The 27,322-nt window shown below is 40.4% G+C and overlaps 1 protein-coding gene across 2 annotated transcripts in view; it reads left to right on the top strand.

The window, feature by feature from the left end:
- Positions 1–20,862, top strand: part of LRRK2 (leucine rich repeat kinase 2) — a 70,471-nt gene extending 49,609 nt beyond the window's left edge. For both annotated transcript variants that reach the window (XM_061467449.1, XM_061467450.1), the window contains 18 exons: positions 434–621; positions 1,540–1,694; positions 2,111–2,257; positions 2,411–2,602; positions 3,344–3,490; positions 3,820–3,920; positions 4,085–4,275; positions 4,936–5,096; positions 5,876–6,046; positions 8,036–8,136; positions 8,800–8,994; positions 10,000–10,193; positions 10,497–10,569; positions 11,389–11,573; positions 12,264–12,416; positions 13,180–13,388; positions 16,537–16,611; positions 19,091–20,862. In XM_061467449.1, the coding sequence (XP_061323433.1) occupies positions 434–621; positions 1,540–1,694; positions 2,111–2,257; positions 2,411–2,602; positions 3,344–3,490; positions 3,820–3,920; positions 4,085–4,275; positions 4,936–5,096; positions 5,876–6,046; positions 8,036–8,136; positions 8,800–8,994; positions 10,000–10,193; positions 10,497–10,569; positions 11,389–11,573; positions 12,264–12,416; positions 13,180–13,388; positions 16,537–16,611; positions 19,091–19,212 (2,760 nt within the window). In that variant the 3' untranslated portion in view covers positions 19,213–20,862. The remainder of the gene's footprint in view (positions 1–433; positions 622–1,539; positions 1,695–2,110; positions 2,258–2,410; positions 2,603–3,343; positions 3,491–3,819; positions 3,921–4,084; positions 4,276–4,935; positions 5,097–5,875; positions 6,047–8,035; positions 8,137–8,799; positions 8,995–9,999; positions 10,194–10,496; positions 10,570–11,388; positions 11,574–12,263; positions 12,417–13,179; positions 13,389–16,536; positions 16,612–19,090) is intronic.
- The last annotated feature ends 6,460 nt before the right edge of the window (positions 20,863–27,322 follow it).

The following is a 27,322-nucleotide window of genomic DNA, read 5'->3' as shown; positions in this document are numbered from 1 at the left end:
GGAGAGTAGCAGACTGACTGTTCAAGGGAAATCATCAGTGAAATGTTGATCTAGAAACACCAGTTATGTATATTCAGATTTCCTACCCTCTGAAACTTTACCTTTCATTCAGTGTAGGAAATGGGATGACAAAATGTAAGTTTGAATCTTTAAAACTGGTGCAATTAAGAGTGAGAAAAGACCTAGAAGGTCACAACACACAGTGAAAGCTACTGAAGAATGGTAGCACACAAGAGGTTTGGACAGCTTTAATATTTTTCACTGCTGTCTTCTTGCTGGCTAGCATTACGAAAATGTTCATTTTCACTGTGAAATGGAGTCCATTTCCCCCCCCTAAGTATTAGCCTACTAAATATTTCAGGGAGAAAAGTTTGTCAGGAATATGAAATCTAATGATGGCTGAACAGCTGAAATTGCTTTACTTTTTTGAAAGATTCTGACAGTGAAAGTGGAAGGCTTTTCTAAATATCCTAAAGGAATTGTAAAGCGTTCAGATGTGGAAAAATTCCTTTTAAAGAAGAGCAAGTTTCCTAAGATCTACATGTCACAGTACTTCAAGCTTCTGGAAAAGTTCCAGATTGCTTTGCCATTAGGAGAGGATCAACTACTAATCCCAAGCAGGTAAGCAAAGAGCTAAACCCACAAATGGCAGCCATAAAGATCAATCAAAATGAAACATTCCCATCAGGTTAACTAGTTTAATCAGGTTGACTAGTGATCACTAAAGCAATTTGGTATATGAAAGCATGATAACGTACTTCATACACTAAATTTTAGTAAATGCTTTCAGAGACATTTTAAGCTGATCTTGTACCAGATAAAGCTTACATCCTATTAGCATGGTGGGTAAAAGGAACCTAGAAATGATAAAATGATTTATGTTGTAAGGATAATATTTCTTTTACCATGCAGCAGGAGGATTATACCTTTACATTGCAGTGTGCCAGTATTACAGATTCTTATTGCAATATAAAAACTAACCATGAATTTCTATAGCTTGTTTGCTTGGAGTAAGAACCACAGTCAAGTTACTCAGAGGCAGTATCTCCTCCAAACAGTTCAGTCATTAAATGTGGTGACAAAGAAGTGTCTTGGATTTGAATGAGGTCCTTTTGCTTTATCTGAAACAGGTTAACACAGTTCCTCTGCCTCAATTACAGATTTCTTAGTATGTTTAAGAATGCTTATGTTGCCTAATGGAGAATGTTGCATGGTTGCACTCATCAGTTTCTATTTTCTTTGAAGTTCTGGCAGAGGAAGATTTTACCTGAACATTTTACCTGCCTTTATATGTCTCAGTTTTTTTCTCACATGTACATTCAATATCTAATGATTGAGGTTCTGTTGGGATTAAATTACAGCAGAACTTCACATTACCACAAGCAAGCAGAATAAGCAAACACACTACCTGTCTGCCCTCTGATCATTTGAATTGATCAATCATTAATAAATAAATTTTTATGTAATAAATACTGTATGGCATCAGTCAGTTTCAATAAAGAGCAGCATTAAATAATGTCTAATATTTTATTCTTTCAGTTTGTCTGATCACAGACCTGTTATAGAGCTTCCCCACTGTGAAAATTCAGAAATTATCATCAGGCTTTATGAGATGCCGTACTTTCCTATGGGATTTTGGTCCAGGCTGATCAACAGGTTGCTTGAAGTATCACCTTACATGCTGTCAGGAAGAGGTACAAATCTTTATCTTCAAAAGCAATAGTGAGCACGAATTCATTGATCACGAATGCCAACACCTGCATATTAAAGCTATGTTGTTTTACTTTGGCTAATTTATGGCCACTTCACAAACATGAGAAAATGCAGTGGTCATTTTTGTAACTTAAAAATACCCAGGAACAGATAATGCCTGATCTTTATTGATGTGTGCAAAAGGTAAAGATTGTATTCAGCTATTCTCATGTAGGGCTATTCTCATTGCAAAGCTGTAGCCTTTATTTTGTTCTTTAGTTGGGTAGGCATAATCCTACCAACTAAATATTCATATTTATTATAATTAAATATTCAAAGGGCCATGCATTTTCCATACATTTAAAACATTACATTCATATTGGAGATCAGATTTTTAATCTAATTTTGTATTTTCTAGAGCGAGCTCTTCGTCCTAACAGAACGTATTGGAGACAAGGCATTTACTTGAACTGGTCTCCTGAAGCCTATTGCCTGGTGGAATCAGCAATATTTGACAACAACCCAGACAGTTTTTTGAAGATTACAGCACCTTCTTGCAGAAAAGGTTAATTATTCCTGAGCCTGATTTTTTGCTCCAGTTTGAGTGCAGCTTGGCATTTGGTTTGTTGTGCTTTTGCCTTTGGAATGTTGAGTTTAGCTTTGTGGTTGCAAGTATGGCAGATTGCGATTGTAGTTTCCCTCTTCTGGTTTCTTCAAGGATGCATCCTTCTGGGACAAGTTGTGGATCACATAGATTCTCTTATGGAAGAATGGTTTCCAGGTTTGCTGGATATAGATGTATGTGGCGAAGGGGAAACACTGTTGAAGAAATGGGCCCTGTACAGCTTTCAGGATGGTGAAGAGCACCAAAAAATCCTTCTTGATGACTTACTTAAAAAGGCTGAAGAAGGTATATATTTATGCCATTTAGGCATGTAAGAGGTACATCTGTATGTAGATAAATATTATACGCATCAGCTTTTCATAACATCTGGGTAATTCATGTTATTTTAAAATGTTTCATTTCTGTAAAAAATAACAGTAAAAGTTAAAAGCAACTCATTTTTCTTTTATGTAAGAGCTGTCTGTATATGTATATAATACGGGACAGATTGCAGCTACTTTGTATAGTTATGTGTAAATGGTAGTAATCGTTTATCATGATACCGATAATGCAACTTCATTCATGGAATTCAGTCTAGCACTTAGTAAAGCTGATACTAGATCTTTTGGTAGGACCATATACAACAGAAATTTAAAAAGCTATATTCATTCTACATTCTACAAACTAACAGAATTGTTTCTTTTTATAAACAGAAAAATAATCTCTTGGTCAGTTTGGTGTTGTTACATAGCCACAATTGCTATCACATTTGATTTGTACATATACAGAACCTTGAAAATACTTAAACATGTGAGATACATTAAGTTGAATGGCAAACTTAATTAGTTGTATGTGCATGTATGTATGTTTATGAGTGTGTGTGCATACGTATATGTACACACACATAAGCATTTCTATTTAGGTACTCATGTAGTACTTCTATTTAGGTAATCATGTGCACTCACAGAGATACATGTACCTTTCAATGCCTTTTGAATGATGACTATCCTTTTTCTTCTTTTTTTATGTCTTACTTGTTTCTCTTAGGTGACCTTTTGGTAAATCCAGATGAACCAAGACATACCATTCCAATAGCTCAGATTGCTCCTGATCTGATACTGGCTGATTTGCCTAGAAATATTATGTTGAACAACGATGACCTGGAATTTGATGAAGCTCCTGAATTTCTCTTGGGTAGGCATTATTTTGTAGGGTCTTTTTTACAGAGCTGATGTAAACAAATCTGTTGAAGTCGGTTCTGCAATATATGGAAGAAAAAATTTGAGATTTGTTTTCTATAGAAATGTATTTTTTAAAGTATTCTGAATTTGGGGTTATTAAGTTTTGATTTTCCATTAACTTTGATGCTAGGACACTGGGTTTTATGTGTTTGAATTACTGATCATGAACCTTAACACAGTAGATGATCCACCCATTTTAAAATTGGACTTTTCAGCTATTTTTTTGATAAATGGTTGATATCTCTTTTTTTTAATATTCTTTTCAATTTTATCATTGGAAAGGTGATGGTGGGTTTGGATCTGTATACCGTGCATCCTATGGTGGAGAAGAGGTTGCTGTAAAGATTTTCAATAAACATACTTCCCTCAGGCTTCTAAGACAAGTAAGAAATACTGCCTTTTTTTCCTGTAGTGCCACTCTTAGAATAGCAACCCTAGTGAAGAATTTAAAAAGCTCAAGACTTCACTCCAAAACATTTCTGAGTTTACTTCAGAACTACAGAGGTTATGCTATTTACAGTATTTCATCTGATTTTACAATTTACAGGAGCTTGCAGTGCTTTGTCACCTCCATCACCCCAGTTTAGTGTCTCTGCTGGCTGCTGCAATCCGTCCCCGGATGCTGGTGATGGAATTAGCCCTTAAAGGATCTCTTGATCGTTTGCTTCAACAAGACAATGCAAGTTTAACTAGAACACTTCAGCACAGGATAGCCCTACATGTAGCTGATGGCTTAAGGTAAGCGTGATACCTACTTTGCTCTAAAGACAGGATACAGCTGCAAGTAGGATATAGTGCAAATGAAAATCTTTTCTTATATCTCATCTCAAGCAAAATGTTCCCTGGGCCAGGCAAATGCTTTCATTTTTATGATTGATTAGCTGATAGATAACACAAAATTTTGCTACCTGTGATTTTCTGCTAACAAGAAGTACATGTAAGTAGAGAAATAGCAAGAGCTCTGGGTGAAATTTGTATGTGACCATTGGTTTCTTATTAAAATGTCAAAGAAGTTAATTCAGTGTATTGTTAAGGTTCTGAAAGTCCATGAATGTCCTCAGGAGCTATTGAAGTGTGACTGTAAAATGACAAAACCAGCAAAAGGAGCTGAGGGATCGATGAAGCTTAAACTCTAAGATTCAGTTTTCAAACTGCCAGTGACACTTCAGATAAGAATTGGTACTAAAATGCTGCAGTGTTTATGTACAGTAAATAGTAATTCTAACAATTCTAAAGTCAGTATCCAGTATGGTGGTGTCATGTTGGTGACATTTGACATTTTTAAAGACAATATTTAACATTTGAAAGCATAATTTACTGGTTTGGGAATAATCCACTCAGTGTGCTTGTATAGATGCATCCCTGAATGCTTTCAATAAATACTATTTTGGTTAACAGGTACCTGCATTCAGCAATGATCATCTACCGTGATTTGAAGCCTCACAATGTGTTGCTCTTTACTCTGTATCCCAATTCAGCTGTTATTGCAAAAATAGCTGACTATGGCATTGCCCAGTATTGTTGCCGAATGGGAATAAAAACTTCTGAAGGCACACCAGGTATGGAAAAATGCTTTGGTTTACAATGCATTATGTCCAAAAATAGCTAATATGGTTTTTATGTAGTCTGTAAGAAGTCAATCACAAAATGAAATCCTAATTATGTTACAAGTTATGATGCCAGATTTGTACTTCTTCTCGACCCTACTTCCTATTCATGTTTTAACCACTTTTAGAAGAATCAAGGAGTATACTAAAGGTTTAAAAAATGCAGATTAAATTACATGCACTTATTATAATTTTTACTGTTTTGGTTTAGGGTAGTTATTGCGATATTGAAGTTGTACTGCTAAACTTGTTTGGTGTTCTATTTTTCAGTAATACATGGGTACTTAAAGGCAATAAATATCTGCACTGTTCCCTGACTTTAGAGAAAACGTATTAACATCTGTTTTAAAGCACTGAACAGTTCAACGACTTTGAAAAGTGCCTTTAGGTCTTGGAAATTGAGCATGAAGGTGTGACTTCAAGTATTAAATGTTAGGCCTTCAGTAAAGACTGCAGACTTGCCCTTCATTTTCAGTATTCATTGATAAATTAATTATTTCATATGTAATGGTGTGGGACGTCTATAACTGATGTACTGTCCCCTTCCTTTGTACTGATTGCTGATATTTTTGGAGGTCTGCCACATGCAAGCTATCGCCAGTCCAGAAATAGTGAGCCATTTTTGGTTTACTTCCTGTGACATTTTCATCAATAAGCATTTGCTCTTAAAAGGATAAAGATGGCTTCATCTGGGTATGAATCATAACTATTAATGAATGATTTATTTGCAGGATTTCGAGCACCGGAGGTTGCCAGAGGAAATGTTATTTACAATCAGCAAGCTGATATTTATTCATTTGGCTTGCTGCTTTATGACATTTTAACAGGAGGAGGTAGAATAATGGAAGGCTTGAAGTTTCCAAATGAATTTGATGAAATAGCCATACAAGGAAAGTTACCAGGTATGCCTTCTTTCTTACAACTTTAAAACAAAAGTGGAACATTTGTGCTGCCTCCTCCAAAAATAACACCTCTCATGTTTTATGTTGCGTCTGACAGTGATCAGAGGAGGATAAATAATAGTAATTTTTTTAAAGCTTCTCCTAGTTTCATATGGTCTTGAAATAAGGAGAAATAGGCATCTATCGAACATCATGTTGGTCAAAATTTCATTGCCATTTCAAGGGATCTATCTGCTTCACTTTGGAAAGAAACAGAGGGTTTGTGTATGTGGGACTTTATCCAGATCTAGATAAAACAGATGTTGCTGAAGGTACCTTCTAATACCACGTCTGGACTTCACACGTATTACCGTGGTAATGCATGTCATGCACTGCCAAAGGTGCCTTCTAATACCATGTCTGGACTTCACACATATTACTGTGGTAATGCATATCATGCACTAACATAAACACAGCTCCACTTCTGTTCTTCGATCATAATACATTACATTAAAAGAGCCATTACTGAGAAGCTGCAGATCTTGAAATCTTTTAAAAACCTCTTGAAATCTTATTTAAATTTAAAAAAATATATAAAATGGTGCCACTTACAAAAGCGGCAGAATTCCTATTTAAATAGGAATTCCCTTTTAACTTATCAAGAGTGTGAAGTGCATGCCCAGCTACATAACATTCTTCATAATTTCATCTGCTTTATAATATGTATTCATTGGCTGCTGGAAGGAAGGTTGAAGAAGCTATCAGGCTGAATGTGATATAGGCAAGCTGGACAATATAACTCAGAATTTGACAATTTCTGTGTAAAGAGCTGTTGAAATTTTATAGTACTACAATCTTTATATGGGATGTACTTACTTATTGCCCTGCAATAATGGATATACCGTGAAAGATTCTTAAAGACTGAAAAGCCATCTAGGAAAGGGCAGTGACTATGCCACTCCATCTGGCATGGCTTCTCCACTAGGAGAGACAGAGTTCATACGTTTTCTACTTCTTAAGTAGAATTATCCAATTCATGGCTCAGACAGTTTAAACCTTCTTCCTAAAGAGGCCATCCCCAGAACTGTTGGCTCAGTATCTCTTGAATGCAGCTGTCCATTTGGCTGTTTTCTGTATTATAAGCCTTATGAAATATCAGTTTCTGGAGATAGAATTCCATCTGTGCACATGCTCATCATTTATATATTTCCACCAAAAAGGGTTCTGGCTGAGCTCACAAGTAAACAGTGTCTGTCATGTGCTGAACTGAATATGTTCGTTTGCAGGTATTTTATCATTAATGTTACCTCTGTCTAATGTAGGACTGGAATATCTGCTGTCAATTATCATGAACTGATATGGTAACCTAATATCTAATCTAAATCTCCCCTCTGTGAGTTTAGATCCATCCCCTTTGTCCTATCACTACGTGTGCTTGTAAAAGGCTCTTTTCAGATTTCTTGTTTTGTTCTTAGAGAGGTCATCACTGTAGTCATAAGGTACGTATTGAAAGCCCAAGTGGTTTTTAAACTTCCATATTGCATAAATACTATATGAAGTTGTTTATCTAAATTGCTGTATATTTTATTGGAAGCTCATCTGTATTCCATATCCATATTCAATTCCACAGGAACTGAAAAGACTACAGACTGAAATGACAAGCCTTTGAATGGTCAGCCTTAATCAAAACACAACTCACACACATCTGTGACTCAGTCTCAGGTGTAGGAAGAGCAAAGAAAAAGTTAAAGCAAATCCATTTGCTTTAACTGCTCTTAATGAAAAGGACTCTAGCTCTAGCATTTCATGCTCTAACATTTAATGGTGGATGAGAAATTCCAAGCTGTTCATGGTGACATTTTAGCTTTACATTTTTAGAGTATGATATTTCTAGGAGCAGCTCTGTAAGAACTTAGATGATATCTCAAAATAAGAAGAAATTTATTCAGAACTCTCCTTTCTGAACTATGGTAAAGGCCAGTTAAGAAGTTATCTAATTTCACATTTTAGATCCTGTAAGAGAATATGGCTGTGCTCCTTGGCCTAAAGTTGAGAATTTAATTAAAAAGTGTTTGAAGGAAAACCCTCAGGAGCGACCAACATCTTCCCAGGTATTACTTTGTATATGTATTTGTATTTGTATATACATATAATACATGATACCACAAAGTTGTTGTGCTGTCTAAAAGGAATTGAACATTTAAGTTAGTAAGAGGCACAGGGTATTTCCTTCTTTCCTGGAACTGAAGCAGCCATGAAATACTGCCTGCTCTTGCCATCCAGCATAAAAAGTTCCCTTCAAATCTAGCAACCATTTATTCTAGCCTGCTGTTTTTTCCCTGTGTTGCTGTATAGTGATTGCAGGGAAACAGGGTTCAGATTACTTCATGGTCTTTGCAAAAAAGTCTTATGCAAAAGGACTTTGTTATAGTATCAGTGCAGTTAGCCTATGCTGTTCATGCGTGTGAAAGGACGAACAGCAAGCATGGATGTGAAACCTACTTTGGTGTGTCGGTTATCACACGTTGCGTTGCTCTTTGAAATGAGTGAAATTTTCACATGTGCCTTAACCCCACTGACTTCCTGAAATTCTAACAGAAAAATGAGAGTCAATGTCAAGTTTCTCAGTGCGCAAAGATTGCTCATTAACAAAATGAGCAGACCTGCTGAGACACTGTGTTCATATTTCATAAAACGTTGTTCTCCATTGCTTGTTATTTATCACTGTACAAGTCATTGTTATTACCATGTGCATGCTGTGGCTTTCTTTGTAGGTTTATGAGATCCTGAATTCTGCAGAGCTTATATGTTTGATGAGGTATGTTTCAATACCCAGCACGGCTACAGCAGAGTGCATGGTTGCTGCCAATCAAAGCTGCAAGAAGGCAGGAGTCTGGATAGGCAATGGGAACACAGAAAAAGCACAACTTTCATTTGTTAACCTAAATACAGATGGACATACTTGTGAGGTACGTAGGAAAGTTGCTATTTATTCTGAATTTTTGGCACCCAGATGTATTTCAGAAGAATTAATTGCATTTTAACAGCAGGATATTACTTCTAAGCTTTGTGAGAAGAAAGACTGCTCATAAGTGAGTCATCGCTGTACCCATGAAATGAAGCAAAAATGCAGCCGCTTTTTCTTCTTTTCCTGCCATCCAGATGGAACTTTCTCATAATGCTGGCTTCCTGGCTTCCTTTCTTCTACTCAGATGAAAGCTATTTCTAGCATGAAGGCTAGAACAAGGAGTAGTAGTTACACAGCCCTTCATATCTCTACCTCACTTAACAATCCAGACAGTCTCTTTAAAGATCCCTGTCTTCCCATGGATGCTATCTCCTTGTGTCGCTTTGGGTGATATCCTTCAGCTCTTTTCATTTGATTTTTGTACATCTCAGTCCTGTGCCTTCAGAAAAGGAAAAAGGTTTTAACCAGGCTTGATGTGCTGTGATGAATGTGTGTGCCAGAATTGAATATGACTCATCATCAAAATTATTGAAGTTATATTTTCATCTGTTGACCATGATACGTTTGAATTGGTAGCTTTGGTATAAATTACATGACTTATTTTGCTAAAACTAATATGAGAAAAATAAATATTAGACCAGTACTTTTATTGTTAGCAATTAAACTGAGCATATATTGCAGTGCATTTCCATTTGCTTAGTTCTCTGATGGCTTTGAGACCTTCACTAGAATAGAGAGAAAGAACATTTTTTTCAGCATTCAGCTTAGAGATTTTCCTGTGTAATATTTGGGGGCTCTTTCCCAGCACTTTGAAGATAGATGGCACAGCTGAAGATATATTCTGCTAATAGAGAATGAGATTTCTGAATGGGAAAGATAGGCCTTGGGTCCAAGGGTCCAAGGCCTAACCATTCACGGTCCAAGAAGTTTATTTTCATTATGAGCAATTTATTAGCATTTATCCTTACTGAAATCATAACCAGATTGTTTTTCTTTTCTGACTCAGGATATGGCAGATAGTAAAATTTTAAGTTTGGCCTTAGTGACCCTTCCTACTGAGAAAGAAAACTGGATTGTAGCAGGAACGCAGTCTGGCTCTCTGTGGGCAGTTAACACAGAAGATGAAACAAGAAGGCATCGTCTGCAGAAAATGTCAGATTCCATCACTTGTTTATACTGTAATTCTCTGTCAAAGCAAAGGTATAAATGAATTTTAAGTATTTTGGGTTGCATTTAGGAAATATGACTAAACAGAGATGCTCAGAAAATGACACCAGTGCACTTGGGCAGTTTTGCTCAGACAAGTGCTTATTTTGCCTGTATTTCCACTTAATTTTACACGTAGTATATCTGGAGACTACATTCCTGACCGCAAGTAGTTGTATTTGCTTTTTGTGTTTAGTTGTTTAGTGAAACTCTTGAAATACCAGAGGCCACTCATTTAATATTTTCTTACCTGATAAAGGCATTTCTAGAATTCATTCTTTATTTATTTTATTTCAGCAAACAGAAGAATTTTTTCTTGGTAGGCACAGCTGATGGCAGACTGGCAGTTTTTGAAGACAGAGCAGTAAAGGTAGGCTTGTTCTTAGCTGTCTGTTCTACAAAATACTATAAGTGAAATGTAAAGCAGTTAACAATAGGAGCTTTATTTCATTTAGCTTATTTTTAATTGCTTCTCTAAAACTAAAACTAATTTTCTACTTCATTCTTAGACAAACTGCATGTGTTTTACAGTATCTGTTTTAACAGTAGAGTTCAGAGGCAAAATTATTTCTCATTATAGGACTTTGAAAGGCCTGGCAACTGAGTAGAGAGTGACATTAATGGTTGTTATTAAGAATATCCCAATGGTTATAATCTCCTTTATTTATTGCTGTTACAGACCGTTTTTCTTTTTGTTCACACTAAATTTTTGTAGGGTATCTTCAAAAAGAATATTGTTTAGATATTTTGTAGGTCAGAATTCTATGCACAGAACAGATGAATGCTGGGAGCTATTTGTATCAGCCGATTCCTGAGGGTTAGCTCCTGACCCTGTGCACTTTAGAGCAGTTATGGAGTTGCAATGCACTGCAGAACTAGAATATGGTTCAGTGTGGGTTGTCTGCAGGGTACAGATGTAACTTGCCATCCAGTTCTTGGAGCGTCTCAGGGGTTGCAGAAAGTATCAATCCAGGTTGTCCTGTTTCCACGCACACAGTCTCTTTTCTATGGGACATCTATAATTACACAATGGTGTTTTTCAATCTCCAACATTCTGGAAAGATACCATAATGGTTCAGAAAATCTGGCTGTTTAAATTTGCTTCAGCAGGCTGTGTGGCCTTGTTTTAACAGTTCCTGAGTGCCTGTATACTCCTTGTTTCTAACGGAGAGTGTATTTTTTCTTGCAGTGTAAGGGTGCTACACCCCTGAAGATACTAACTGTAGGAAATGTTAGCACACCACTGATGTGCTTGAACAAATCCTCATGCTTATCTGAAAAAAACATAATCTGGGGAGGCTGTGGAACAAAGATCATTGCCTTATCTAGTGATTTCTCTGTTCAGAAGCTCATTGAAACAAAGACAAGTCAACTGTAGGTTTATTTATGAGTGATACTACTTGGCTCTTGTTGTTTTATTGAAGATTTCTGGCAGTACTTTTGATGTAATGTCTTGTTCTGTAGCTTGTTCTTTGAGTTCTCTTGTTTCTGTTCTGTTCCTTCCATAATACAGATGGAATACAATGCTCATTAAAATAAGATCAGTGAGTAGTGTTTAAAGTGTTCATTGCTGTTTTTAAACAAGGGATATGCATTTTTACTATATAAAGGGCTTATGAAGTCATTATCTATTCAGAAAATGTATAAATGCCACTGATCAGTTTTTCTCCTGCAATTGCATTTGTCCAGGTCCAGTCTACATTATTTAGAATCATATACACATACTGAGGATAATATTTGTCTTTATATGTTTGTCAGCATGATATGAGTGCATAACTTTGCCCTATATAGTTAAATCATGCATGATTGCTGACTTCTCATTATTTAGAAATTAGAGACTCAAGTTTTTGGAGAGTTTGATATAATTGTCACATGGGCAAAACCTCCATTACTGTGAGAGTCTATGTCAAACTATAGGGAGATTATAGCAAACCCTTTCAGTTGTATTCAAGTCCAGTTTGGTTCTAACGCTGAGTATTCTGTAACAGTTAGAGGGAAACTAACCCCACTCATAGGAGTCAATTAGATATTTTCTCTGTATCTAACCGGAGTTCTCTCTTCTAGGTTCTGTCATAATGCTTACAGTGATGCAAACATTATTTCAATAGCAATAGACAAATCCATCTACCTGGCAAAGAAAAACAGCCATTTTGTGGAAATCTGGGATAAGAAGACAGAAAAACTTTCTGAACTAATTGACTGTGCACATTTTCTTAAGTAAGTGTTTCATCTCAGATTGATGTACGAGCTACTAAGAAAAAAGTAACACCATCCCAGTACAGACAGATGCAAAGACAGCTGAGTATCACATTGCCTTCTCTAACATATTGCCTTAACCTGCTGGAGGTAAGGAATTTGCCCAGTTGTTTTGGTAAATGTAGAATTGTTTTCCTCTCTTTTGGCTGAGAACTTAAATATTTGATGCAGAACCTTAATTTCCTATGACCGTTAATATATTTCACAATTTTTCTATGATGTCAAGAAGATTCATGTAAGTCTGCTTGAGAAAGAAGAAAGTCTTTTGCTGTCCTTCAGATACTAATGCTTTTGCATCCAGTTACTGCCTGCATCCCCTGAATGTCTTCTTTCTCCAGTGCACAGATTCAGTAGGAGATCAGAGTTTAATTAACAGTGTTGGTGATTTTCATTTGCATTTAAATTGCTCCTCTCCCGTAACATGCAACGTGCATTTGATTCTTATGGTGAGATCAGGACCAGCTCTAGGTGTACTCCTCCCACTTTGCAGTGACCCTCCTGCAGACTGGGAGAGAGCAGAGAATACTTGCCTCCCATTTATATGTCTTTTGAAGCAGACCAGCTAGCTCTTATAAGTCCACTAGTTTTCATCCCGGTTTGTTTCAAGTCAACCAACTGATTAGCGTTGATGGATGATTGTTTAACAGGCTGGTATTGAGTCATTTTAGCAGTTGTGGAATAGTGTGCCACCAGATTTTAATACAAATTCTTCCCATACTCATAGGGACAAAATGGAAAAACTAACCACAGAATTAAAACATAAATTGGCTTATTCTGGAAGAGTGAAGACAATCTGCCTGCAGAAAAATACTGCACTGTGGATAGGGACAGGAGGAGGACATATCTTGCTGATTGATATATCAACACGTCGTCCTGTGCGAGTTATAGACAACTTTTGTGATTCTGTCAGAGTCATGATAACAGCTCAGCTAGGTAAGTAAAACCATCAAATGATGTGTACTTTAAAAATCAGTGCCAAGTTCAGGATTGCTGTGTGCTTTTTGACATGGGATTCCGGAACAGATTAGCATTTTCCATGTTGTGTTCATTCATTCTATTCTACCACCGTCATCTTCAGTCACTGTCAGACACTGCAGTGTTTCGTAAGTACCAGCGGGCTGTCATACCTGTGCCCACGTAAACAGCTCTTCCCTGGCTTGTCACTCAGCAGCACATGAACACACCTCACCTTCACTGTGTTCTTGTGCCATGCTTCAGCACAGCTGTCGCTATGTTCTGTCTGATAGTCTCTGTCTCCATCTGTGTCTGCCTGTGTTCTTCCTCCATCTTAAGTTTTATGCTTCTGGCTTTTCTCTCTGTGGAGTTTGTCAGGTTTTAATAATTTTCCCTTGATTGCTTCTTACCCAGTTTTCTTCTCCCATCCTTATTCTGGAATGGTTCTTTTATGTTTGGGTCACAGCAGAACACAGCAAAGCTGGGAAAGTGCTACACATTTGGGCTCAGACTTGTACGTATTTGCTGTTCCTGTCACCAGTTGTTTTGAGCTGCTGTAGGCAGAGGGTAGCTGTGGGTTTTCAGTGGTGATTACAAACAGCCAGAGGAGCATGGTTAAGTATGGGGAATTTTTGGCTGTTTTAACTTCCTTCACCTGTACACTTTCCTGCATCTCTTCCAAAAGTAATAAAGGTCATACCAGGTCAAGAGTTCATTGTACTGCAGTGGTGGGTACACTCGAAATACATTACTTCAGAAAGTACTCTGTGGCACATGTGGATTCCCACTGCCTTCCACTGTGTTTTGGAAAAAGCTCTGGACTTCACTTGCCTGTGTGATTTAGTGTCAAAAGAACCTCCAAAGCTGCTGCTGTGGTCTCAGAAACATGTGATCCTGCTAGCAAACTTCACCATTGCAGGCTGTTTTCTCATTGCCATAATGAACTTCATTTGGGGGCTGTTTTTTCCTTTCTATCACCAAAAATATCCATAGACTACAGTTAGCTCATAGTGCTGACGCTGGTACAAGATGAAAAAACTCAACCTTCCTCTGACTTGCCTTTGCCTGTGACAGCAAGTTTGTAGAGCCTGTTCCGTCCTCAGCTGTTAAGAGAGTGAGCTTTAAAGTCCAGATATACACTAGCACAGCATTTTCAGTCCTTCTAGTCCTGATAGCTCCAGTATCAGTGCTATAAAGAGACATTTTATTTTTAGCATTTTGTAAGGAATAGTTACTATGAAACTTTCTGCCTCACTTATTACTGTCACTGGTAGGGAAAGTGTGTCCTACAGAATAATACAGTGTGATTTAAAAAGCCTTGAGCCTCACAGCATTTGTTTCTAGTCGCCTCGATATTTTTAATCAAAATTTTATGTATAGCAAAATTAATACTTCAGGAGAAGGAGTGCAGCTGCAGTTGCACAAATCTCAACAACATCACATAAGACTGATACATGCAGTTTGATGGGGACTTTTTTCTTTTGATCATCTCTTCCCAGCAATTATTTTGCAAGGGTTGTTTTTTTTTCCTAAATTCAAGGACTTCGTTCCTGCGGTGATTTTTCACAGAATCAGTGAAAATGGCACTGAGGCTGCTGAGCAATTCTTGATAATAACGCATTACTTGTGGAAAATGTAAGAAGCTAGAGGGAAATACTTTTCCATTAAATAGTTTCATTTAAGGTTAAAATATAGAATGTCAAACAGATGTAAATATTTCAGGGAAAAGAGATTGCCAGACTTTGAGACATCAATTTTATCTTGGTTCATATACGAGTGTGAAAATCTAATGTCTTTTTTCTTATTCTCTCACCTAACACATTGGCTTATAATAGACATCTGCCTTACCATAAGGAATGATTTATATAGTAAGAAAGGACCCTAATCTGAATAAGATACATTATACTTCAGTTCCAGTCACTTTTATAGGAGTATGGACAGGACTGGTTGCAGGAAAAATTTCAGTAAGTTATGAAAATTCTGAGCATGGAAGACATACGTGGTTCCTAACAGCCCTCATCTACCATAAGCAGAATTAAATCAATATCGAAGGAGAATATATTGCAGATCTCCACAGGGCAGGGAAAAAATCCCTCTCTACCTTGCAGAGGTCCTGGGGGACCCACTAAAAACATCTGCTGATCCAGAAGGAACATACTGTGAGGGTCACACTGCAGTGTAGTGACACAAAACTTCCAAGGCTGTGGCTTTCCCAATAAGCCATACTCCAGTCTGTTTATACCCCAGAAAACCTCCTCATCTTTCCTCTGGGGAAGTATGTAAGTCTTCATGTACAAAGAGGTGTGGGGCACAGACAGGAGCCTGTTCCTTCCCTGGCCTGATTCGTGATCTAGGTATGTAGGCTGGGTCCTATATTCCTCTACTAGCGTAAAGCCAAAGGCTGACTGCCCTCCTCGTGCTGCCAATAGGACAGGGAGCTGCTGTGGCAGGAGAACTTTTAACAGCTTCCATCTATCTTGCAAGACATTTATAGACAAATCATGTTGGGAATAAGTGGGAAGTTGCTACTGAAACACTGGCACATTCCACTTAGCCCTCTGTGATCCAACCACTCCTGTCTTCCTAGTCTTTTTTGCATTATTCAGTAGGCACCTTCCTACAATCCATCCCTTATTTCTCCTGCCATGCTAACTCTCATTTCCCATCTACATGCCATAGTTAGGTTAGAACACTTTTAATTAGTTTGTATCATATTTCATTGTTCTTTTTTCATAACCAAACTGATTACTGGCACTTTCTGTCTCTGTTGTGCACTAGAACTTCATTTGCAGCCTCTCCCTTTGCTGTGACATCTGTTTCCTGTGTCTCTAGTACCTCTGCTTGTGGTATATAATAGGGTGCTTTGTTCTCAGGCTTGTTCAGCAGGCTGGTCGGCTGATCCAGTTCTTATGCCTTTGAACCCTGATAAACCCCTACATTAAATGGAGACATGAACTATATTGTTTTCATGTCTGGGGCTTTCATGGTTAATGATTTTGAATAAAGGGTCCAGTTGACTGAACTCTGCTTTCCGTCCCCTTAGTGGCATGATGTTGTCTGCTCTCTGTCCTTAAATTACAAAGTTCCCATTTACATGAAAGTTTGATGTTTTGTTTCTTTGAAAAAGGGAGTTTCAAGAATGCAGTCCTGGTTTTGGGATATTGCTATAAACATGATACCGAAGACAACAAATACCACAAAGGTACCTGAGCTGTGTTTTATTAATTTGTATTATTAGAGGAGTAGACACTATCACGCTTGACTGCCCACTGGGAGTGGAGAGTTGATGATCATCATTTGATGTAATTCTGTTGAAACATTGTTATTAGTTTTTGTTGTCTTTTGCATTTCTGGGCTCCATACAAACTAACAGTAACTTTCAAAAATGGAGCAGAGGAAGCCACTAGTTGAAGTATGTAATATAATTCGCTGCAAAACTGTACTTGGAGAGTAAATGCCATTGTCTAATCAGAGAATGTATCGAATGGATTTCCAGAGGGGTCTGTGCTAGGTCAGGAATCCTAAGTGTTTTCATGAATGATGTGGATGAAGACACAGTGAATGTGCTTTTCAGGTTTGCAGACAATTCTCAGCTAAGACAAAGCCACAATCACACTGGAGGGCAGGATTAGAGTTCAAAATAATCTTGACAAACAGAACAAGTGGTCTGGAAGGAAATAGGATACAATTCAGTGAGGACAAATGCAAGACCTTTTACTTAATTAGGAATGATCTGTTATACCAACACGAGGAAATGATCAGCTTAAACAGCAGTGTTGCATAAAAAAGGGTTATAATTGATCGCAGGCTGAACATGAGTCAACCATGTCACGTTGCTGCAGAAGAGGCAGACACCAAAAAATGTGGTGTCTATAAGACATGAGGCAATTGTTACACCCTGGTGAATGCTGCTGTGGCCTCTGCTCGAGGAGCATATCTGTTTGGATCATTGCTGGATGATCCAGATTATTAGGAATTGTCCAGAGAAGAGAAATGCAACCTGCAAGAAAATGTTGCAGGAGGTTAAGCTGTTTAATATGTATAAATCTTAGAGAGGACATAATAATAGGCTTCAAATACGTAAATAAAGAGGAAGGGAATAAAGACTTCTACAAATTCCCTGTGGGTAGGATAAGGTCTAACCAGTTTCTATTACAACAAGGGAGATTTAGGTCAGACATCAGCAAAAGCTTCCTGACAATTAGGGTAGCAAAGTGCTAGAAATGGAAGATAGATAGAAAATCTGTCCTTTGGGGTTTTCTAAGAATAGTTACAGTTGTTGTTCTGATCAGTGCCCTTCTTCACCTTGATCTTATCCCTGTGGCTCCTAAAAACATGGCAATGACAGTATAAAGTTAAGGGTGGCAAGTGTAGATGAGCTGACAGTTATATGAATCAAACTTACAGCAGTGTTTTTTATATTGATATTCTTGATTATTACCATACGAATGCCTACTGCCTTTTTAGTCTTTTGATTGTATTTGTGAGTGCCATTACTTATACAGAGAGAAAATAGAGACTCACAGAAGCCTTGGGGGCTTGGTTTGTAAGCACTAACTCGTGCAAGTATTCTCAATTATCATTATCCTACTAAAAGCAATGTGAATTCTCCATGAATGAAGAGCTGTTTGCATGAAGGGAAATTGAAGAAGTGACCTTCTACCATGATACTCACTACCTTATGAAATCAGTTTTCATTTTTAGTTTACAGTGAATGTGTTTTGAGTCTTGTAAGCATTTAGGGTGTATCTGCTCAGGAAAATAGAGAAGAAATTTTATGCAGGCAATTCAGTACTAGCATTAGGTGATCCTGGCCCTCTACTCTGCTCTTGTGAAACCTCACGTGGAGTATTGTGTGCAGTTCTGTTGTCCTCAACATAAAAAGGACATGGAACTGTTGGAACAAGTTCAGAGGAGGGGCATAAGGATGATCAGGGGACTGGAGCACCTCCCGTATGAAGACAGGCTGAGAAAGTTGGGGCTGGTCAGCCTGGAGAAGAGAAGGCTGTGTGGAGACCTCATAGCAGCCTTCCAGTATCTGAAGGGGGCCTATAGGGATGCTGGGGAGGGACTCTTCATTAGGGACTGTAGTGACAGGACAAGGGGTAACGGGTTCAAACTTAAACAGGGGAAGTTTAGGTTGGTTATAAGGAGGAAGTTCTTTACTGTTAGGATGGTGAAGCACTGGAATAGGTTGCTGAACCCAGGACAGTTGCCCAGGGAGGTTGTGAATGCTCCATCCCTGGCAGTGTTCAAGGCCAGGTTGGACAGAGCCTTGGGTGACATGGTTTAATGTGAGGTGTCCCTGCCCCTGGCAGGGGGGTTGGAACTAGGTGATCTTAAGGTCCTTTCCAACCCTAACTATTCTGTGATTCAGCTGTAGTTCAGGTCAGTACCTTATGGCCTACAGGCAGAAAAAATAGTTTTTCAAATGCTTTTAAATGGTATACTCTAAGTTGAGGAACTAGAATCCAAATCATCGTGCAAGTACAAACAGCTTGTAACCGATAACTGCATTACCTCACACATAAAGTGTCATATAAATTGTCTTCCAGGTCCTAAGCATCAAGCTTCATTGAGGCAATTTACAAGTAATTAAAAAATGAGCACGTAAGCAAAACCAATTCTAATTATGCAGTAAGTTGTTTCTGTGACAGTTTTCCGTTGTATTTGTTTTCCAGAATTACAGTCGTGCGTGTCAGTGTGGGACATTAACCTGCCCCATGAAGTGCACAACCTGAAAAAGCATATAGAAATGAGACAGGAATTAGCAGAAAAAATGAAGAGCTTTTCTTTGGACTGAAAAATCACCCTGCAGGTGCCAGTCCCTTTTCTAGTCTTCCATCCTAATGTACTGTGCAATATTTTCAGCTTCTACTTCCTGAGGGTTCAACCAAAAACCAGGAAGAAAAATGCCATGAGAGAGGTAGTTGGTATTCACAGGATACCAAGAAAAAAGAAGGATAAGTAAGTTATTTGTAATATTTGAAAGGACAGAAATATATGAAGAATTTCTGAGTCTAAACTGTTACCATGCATCTGTTGTTTACTCGTGAAGTTCTGCACTGACCAGCTATGGCTCCACTTCAGTATAGCATTGTTCATCCCAGTTTTGATCCCAGTTAAGTTGGGTATAAGCTAGGAGACTATAAATGGCTCTTACTTCATTATCTCTACCGAGTTGACCCTGTAATAAGAAGCAAAAATTAAGCCTGTTTATTGCAGTGTGCATGTATGAGTGTGCTCTGATGATTCATGCTTTAGTAATGTCAGAGCTTATGACCCTGATTATATGGAAGGAAACATTTTATTTTATGTAATAGGAGTGTTTAAAAGAACATAGGACTGCACATGACTCCCTGAAAACAACAGGCAGAATACTCTTTAGTTCTTCTATGAATAGCTGACTTATTTTTTTTTTTACAATCAGAAAAAAATCATTGTACTACAATAGTAAAATAGCTCAGAATTCAGAATTTCAATACACCGACAGGCTTCTGCCAGTTGTTGTCCTCTTGCAGTACTGCGGTCTGCCTTGTTCTTAGAGGTGTAGTCACAGTGTGATGAACATTACCATTCACATAGATCTGTTGTACAGCTCACTTTGAAAATCCAAGAGAAAATCCCGGGTGAGAGCTCTGATCCAGACACTGCTACAACTTGTACCACAAAGAAAGCGTCAGGCTGCTGTGGCCAGACTGCAGTGGCCAGGCTGCTGCTTAGTTTATCTCAATCTAAAAAACAAAGGGAACTTTAATATTTCTAATGTGCAAAGTTTCCAGTTATTCTTGTATTAATGTACATAGTTCTTTGGGGGATAAGCAGGGGAACCTTGAGGAGTGTAACAATTGGCTACCTCTTGCATATAATGACCCGAATTTGTTTCCACACATCTTCATTCGAGAGACACCTTTTGCTGCTCTTGGCTATAAGTCCAAGATGCTTCTTACAGCCTGCACTGACCTGCTCTAAGTAAGTGCCTTATCTGACCATCAGAGTACAGATGTCATTTTCTTTTTTGAATGCCAAAAGAATCAATAGGGTGCTCCTGAACTCTGAAGGAGTGGAGTATCCAGAGCCATTCCTGAGTCTATGGAGCTGAACAAGGTTGAGCAACCAAAAAGTTCTCAGTTCCATTTTTACAGTTTTGAAGAAATGATGTACTAGGAGAACAGTATTTTTTGTGTCCAACTCTATCATTGTTCTATTTCCTGCCATGTGTTGTGTACTCAGGATTCCTTTTAGACATGCACCCCAGGTTTTATGTATTTGTGTAATCTGCATACTGAGAATAATTTGCTATTTATATGGGATTTTATAACTAAGAAAATATATATTACCATGAACACTTTTTTAAAAATAGAATGTATGTATTGTGATTATGTTATTTATAAGTCATTCTGAAATGTAAGCCTTAAATCTTTCTATTAAACCTGTGCTTTATCGATAACATGGTCTACTGTCTGACTGCTGTATTTCCAAAGAGCTTTTGGCTGTAGTTTTTGTGGCACTTAATCCCCTGCATCAAATCCCAGTTCTTGTTCTCTGTCTCATAATGCACATCTTGAGCTTCTTTCCATTCCCCAGTTTATCTTCTACTTGGTGTTCTTGCAGCCTTTCCCAGAGATGGGAGATGACCTGTAAGCAGTTCTGGCCTTGCAGTCGCCTCTTCCAAGATTCTCTGGAAAAGAATGATCCATAAACTGGATTGGGCCCATGTTTTGTGTATTACAGGGATAGCAAAGAACAAAAGAGACAACAGCAACCAACTGGAAGACAGGAGGTCATTACAAGCTGACTAAACAGGCCACTCTTGAATTCAGTAGTAAGATGGTAAAATTCTGTAACAGTGGTAGCCCGCTGTGACTATTTAGCAATCCAGCATATGAAGCTCATATAGAGCACATTGATACACCTGCATCCTCCCAAAACACTTTTTAGTAGTGGAAGAAAAGAGCTAGAGAAGATTTGGCATTGGTGCTTCTTGTCCCTGTACCGTTTGACAGTACAGAAGTGCATTTCTGGCTCAAGAGTATGGCACTTCTTGGAGAGAACAGTGACAGGCACATCATGTCAAATTACATGGAAACCGTCAGCATCCCTTTCCTGAGTGTGGGAAGGCTTTGGAAGGAGGCGGCTGCAGCATCGTTTGGCCAGGAGCTGGCAGGCAGAAGTGTGCAACTCCAATTTAGAAGCACTTGGAAACTGGCCTCCCCTTCCCAGCTGGGACACACCACAGAGGGGAAGAACAGCACTTCTGTGTGGCAACCATATAGACCTGAGCTGTAAGGAGACCTGTTCCCCGAGACACCCCTACTGAGAAAGTATAAGGAGAGAGAAAAAGGTCCATGACTTTGTGTCCCCCTGGTTTTTAGTGGGGCTGTTTAGAAACCAGTAGCATGTGAACACGCGTACAAACTCTATCAGATGCCATGCTTCCTGTATGCTTAGGAAAGCATCCAGCACCTCAAACCAGAAAGATAACCCTTACCTCAACTAAAAGCCTGTTTGCTGAGGGGAAACAAGCAGCAGGGTTTGGCTGTGATTTGACACCTGAGCTGGAACATGGAATTAACCCCATGTTCCTCAGAATAGTGCAGCTAAAGGATACTGAGGTTTGGACAAGGAGACAAACAGTGCAGAGTGAGCCGAGTGCTCTTTCCCCTCCTGTGTTAATGCCATTAATGAGGGTCATTCCTTAATTAGTTTCTTGCTCTGATAGAGTCACCTGTACATTAATTTTAACCTTATTTATTTTTAACCTTGTTTCCTGGTTAATCCCCCTGAGAACAAGCTGCACGGCCTGGTTTCAGGTACTTTCTGTATTACATCCTGGCATTCCTCTTACTCTGAAATTTCATACTGCCTCTTGCATCCCTTATTATTACCCTGTTACTCCTTCATGCACTACTTGGGGTGGGGGGGAGAGAATAAGGGAGTTATTATTATGGGGATCAGCTCACTCCTGGGAGTGAGTTGATCCCTAAACATGAACATATGTCATTACTGCCACTTAATAACTGTAGCCATCTACCTGGAGTGAGCAAGACACATAATCCATTTTATGAGGAACTCTTCAGCTACCAGAGACATGAGAAAGTAGTAAAGGGAAAGAATGAGGAAAAGGCAATGACACTCATATTTTTCCATCACTTTTTCAAGTAGAAATGAGCAATTCCTCTTCTCACACATGTTCTGACCTTTAGGTCATTTATTTAAATAGCTCCCAGATTTTTTGATCAGAACAAGCAGTTGTTCTGGTTTTTCTGTCTCAATTAGTGCTTCACTCATACTATGAGCTCATCCCAGGACTGTAGGGCCCTGCACATTCTCTTATATAAAACCTTATCCATGGCCTTTGAACAAGGATAAATAAAACCCACATTTCTTGGTGGGCCAGGGCACCATTTTGTTAACTTTCCCAACTATATGTTCTTGTATCTCTGTAACATTATTATTACCTTATAAATACAGAGTGGCACAATCGCAGGAGAGCTGAGAATCACACTTACTGCATATCTGTATTTTTAAATGATTTTAAGAGGGGGGAAAGCCCACAAGATGTGTTATTGCAGTAGCAAAGGGAAAGCTCAGATAGCAGCAATTTAGAAGCAAGTGAAATTTCCAGAGTACAGCTTCAAGAAGACACTCACTGTGTTTATGAGCTGTGCAGGCGCTGCACGAAGCCAGCAGTGCCTGTAGCTGCAGACTCCTTGGCAAGACTCCTCAGTACTTACACTGGTTCCTGTTCAGTTCGGTAATGGAATCACGAGAAGGATTGAATTGCGAAACAGCTCTTTTCCCTGCAATGCCCTCATGCTACCATGGTTTATTATGGTGGTGCTGAGCAGCTCGGGCTGCTCCTGCCCAGTGAGGGCGCCAGCTTGACCATCACAGCTCCCGCTGAGGAGCAGCCCTGCCTCTGCACAGGCCTGGTTTGTGAGGCTGCAAAAGGGGAAAAGCATTTCACAGGCACTCCCCTTTCCCAAGGGAAGGGGGACCCAGAACCAGTCACAGAGGGCAAGGAGAGGCCTTGGTTTCCCTGCAGGCCCCGGGTCAGCCGGCTGCAGTGACAGGAGCACAGTGACTCAGCTCACGGGGCACACAACTCCAGCACCTCCACAGCCTCCTCCCCTGCCCCTGCAGAGCCTGACCCATACAGGACCATCCTGTGCAAGTGCATGGCCTGGCAGGACAAGCCTTTGCATTGTAGAAAGCAATTCACACAGTGACAATGGAAAACCTGGCTCTTTGCACTGCAGGTACATTAACATTAGCTCATCAATGCTCAGTTCTGCTTGTTCTTGCCTCGACATCTCTGCAGTTGCCTTGAACACATCTGTTCTCTATGGAGTAGCAAGAAACTTCCACCCCCACCATCACCCACCAGGCTTCTGGGCTCCGACATTTGGACTTGAAATCAACCAAGCCAAGGCTGAGGCTCAGAAATGTTCCCTGTGCATCACCAGAGGTCATACTAAATACAGTTAAAAAGCTGCAGAACCACGGGCAGAGCTCTGCGCCCTTGAAACCACCACTGAGCCCACGGGGTCTGGGGAGACCTCACACAAATGCATGGGGAAGCCAGCCCTGCACACCAGCAGCTTCCCTACCTTAACTGTGTTTCCTGGTGAATGCCCACGTAAAACCCACAGTAACGTCACCATTTTGAAGCCCTCTGCTCAGACTTTGGTGTCTGCTGAGCTATGTCCACAGGTGGGAAAAGGAAACAGTCAGGCTGATGCCCCAGGGTTCAGGTAAGGGGATGCTGATCCCAGGGTGCCCCATCTGCACCCATGGCTAATTATCTAGGTCCAAGGGACCAAGCTATTGAACAAGCCACTGGAGCTCCTTTCTCTAGGGGAAGCATCAGTGCAATGGGGCTAACCCCTTCTACCACTCTGGGTGCTGTTGATGGAGGACAAAAAGCTCGTCTGATACCCAAGCAGTGGTGTCAGCTGCATAAATAAAGATGCTTCCTCTCTCCACACGCTTCTATGGAGTGCTCTGGGGACAACTCTCACATTACCGTAACACTGTCAGGAGCAGGCAAAACTCAAAGGATGCTGGTGAATCAAATACAGGTTTAATGAGTTTCTGTGACGCCAGAAAGTTCAGAATTTGAAAAGCGAATTTCTCAACTTGAGTTTCTAAAGCAGAGCTCCCCCCAGAGCCCACGCTCCCAGCCGAGGCAGAGCAACAGCAGCCCCTACGGGTGGGGGGAGCCAGAGGCCCGTGTGCTGTGCCCAGTTGAAATGCCATGGTAATGACCAACCACCAGGCAGGTAATTAAGCCTCCATAAACAGTCATTTTCGAGCATTATCCATGCATCAGAACTGACCTGCCCCCTTTTTTCTTCTTCTCCAAAATAATAGCATGTGCTGAGCATACTGCAATTGGAAAACCTCATGACCAAACATGCTCCCACCTTGTAATTACAGGAGAGTTTGCAAGGAAGAAGCCCCAGACCATTCCATTGCCTGTTTTCGCAGCGATTACACCTAAAAACAGCCCCCAGGAAGGGACACAAACTACCTGATCTCTGCAGGGGCTCGCAAGTAGCTGGTGCCAAGCATCGGTCCTGCTGGAAGAGTCAGAAATCCCCATGGTTGGAGCTGGGGGGTGTGTGTCAATATTCAGTGTCTGCAGCTACAACAAAACCGGTGCTGGATGCACACAGGACCGGCACCTGCAGGGCCCCAGCACAGGGTGCCCAGCCAGGAGGCTCTGACACATTGCTTGCACCACAAGGAGCATGAGGCAGAGGCTCAGGGGGAGGCTCCTGCTGACAGGATGCCGGTGGCCCCACTGGGGAGCAGCGATGGTCAGAAAGCCTCCAGCTTGCCTGGATACAGGCCTGGAGATGAGGGTCCCGTTCTGCTCCCCCTCACCCAGCCATTTTTCTTCAGCCAAAGCCCTCGCTGTGGACAAACTTTGCCTTTTTGTTCTTTGGTTTAAAAGCGCTTCGGGCTTTGACCGTGCCAGGTTTGACCAGCACCAGTCTTCTTCCACACAGGCATGTCTCCAACACATCAGGAGAACAAAGCACAAAACTGCTGTTGCTACTCAATTGCCCTATTGCGGCTGAAAGATGGAAATAGCAGTCTCCTGGCTTCAGCAGTAACCAGAAACACTTTGGAAAGGACACTTAAGCCATGGCAGAAGGGGAAGATGAAACACTTCATATCACTTTGAGTAAAGCAGCTGAAATGCACACCAGCACTCTAGAGCTGGACAGACATGCAACACCAAACCTTTGCCAGGACACTGGAGGCAGCAGGTAGGGACCCTTAAGGCTTCTTGAAGCATTAACTACTATACGTTACCGACACACTCAGGCAAAAACGTTTTCTCTAAACCACAAATCCCCACCAAGTCCAAATACTAAATGTGCTTTGCATTAATGGAGTGTTGTTAGAAAAAAGTGTTTTTACAAGAAGTAACTTTGCTACTGAAGCACCAATCCGTGTAAGCAATCCATGCATAGATTTATTCTCCCACACCCCTGGGGTGCCCTCTAAAACCAGACAGACATCCTTTCACGTATCCCCAAACCAGCTGTTCTCATTTCCCGTCTTCCCAGAATAAGCAAGCTGCGGCACTTGGATACCCCTGAAGAAACAGTGAGCAGGGAGTTCTAGTATCACTAATGCCACCAGAGGGGCGATCAAGGTGACACATCCCTTCTGTTACATCAGTAGCAAGTTATACAGCACATCCCTAGCACTGGATCTTCTCACAAAGAACGAGGTAACAAAAGGACAAGGCAACAGCTGCCTCCCTGACCTTGCTTCGTTGGTACGGTGAATCGCAGCTGCATTCGTACCAAATGTATGTCTGCCTCTGGCTGTTCCTAAGCAACTGTGCTCAGGATTAGGGCTCACTTCATCAGATCTGTCCCTGGAAAGCTCATGAGGATCTGGGGCAGGGCCAGGTGGAGGAGGGAGATCCCTTGCCCAGCTCCATGCAGAGTCCATCCCAGGGCAAAGCCACAGCAGAGCCAGGCTGGGAACTGCACAAAAAGTGTGGGGCCCACCTGGAGCTTCCAAGATGGAAAGAGATGAATTATCTCTCCAATAACTCCCCTATTTCTAGAATGAGAATTTCAGGGCAGTGGAGAGCAGCTTGGGTTTGCTTTTTTAGAGGAAGCCTGCCACACCAGTGATCCCAACCCCTCCTGTGCTGCAGACACAAGGGCATTTCTTCCTCACCTCGCTGCGAGCAACAGCCCCAAGACATCTGCTAGAAAAGTCAGGAGAGGAAGAATGAAAAGAGCCCGAAGTAGGGAAATTTCCAGTCATGCACCCACTTCACTCTGCTTGTCATCTGTCCCACAACAGGCACCAGCACACACAGAAGTGGCAAGAAACATGGAGCAACAGGCAGCATGAGGACAGCAGCCATGATGTACAGGAGGATCCATCATAGTCTGACTCCCACAGCTGCCCCATCATGCTGTTAACACTCCCAGCACTGCACACCTCACCTGATGCAGGAGCACAGCACATCACTTGTCTAGAAGACAGAAACATTGTAAATGACATCTATTTACTCCTTGTCACTCATTATCAGTTCCCCCTGCCCAAAATTCTCTCACAGCTGTGGGGTTTGATCACATCTTCAATTTTTACTCTGCTCTTTTGCTTTTTCTGCTTCCTCCCCAGAACAGGTACTAGCCCTGCACAACCTCCCCTGCCCTTGGAAACACATCCAATCTTCTGCTATACCATAAATCACAGAATGGTTTGGGTTGGAAGGGACCTTCCAAAGATCACCCAGTTCCAACCCCCTGCCATGAGCAGGGACACCTCCCACTAGAGCAGGTTGCTCGAAGTCCAACCTGGCCTTGAACACTGCCAGGGATGGAGCATTAAGCAAGCAAGCTCCCTTACTGAACTCCTGCAGGTGCCAG

The sequence above is a fragment of the Pezoporus flaviventris genome, unplaced genomic scaffold (assembly GCF_033815535.1).
Source record: "Pezoporus flaviventris isolate CSIRO_AGI_PZ_B2104156 unplaced genomic scaffold, CSIRO_AGI_Pfla_v1 ptg000045l, whole genome shotgun sequence".
NCBI classification, from domain to species: domain Eukaryota; kingdom Metazoa; phylum Chordata; class Aves; order Psittaciformes; family Psittacidae; genus Pezoporus; species Pezoporus flaviventris.
Note: the sequence above shows the minus strand (reverse complement) of the source record. Positions and strands in the feature narration are given on the sequence as shown.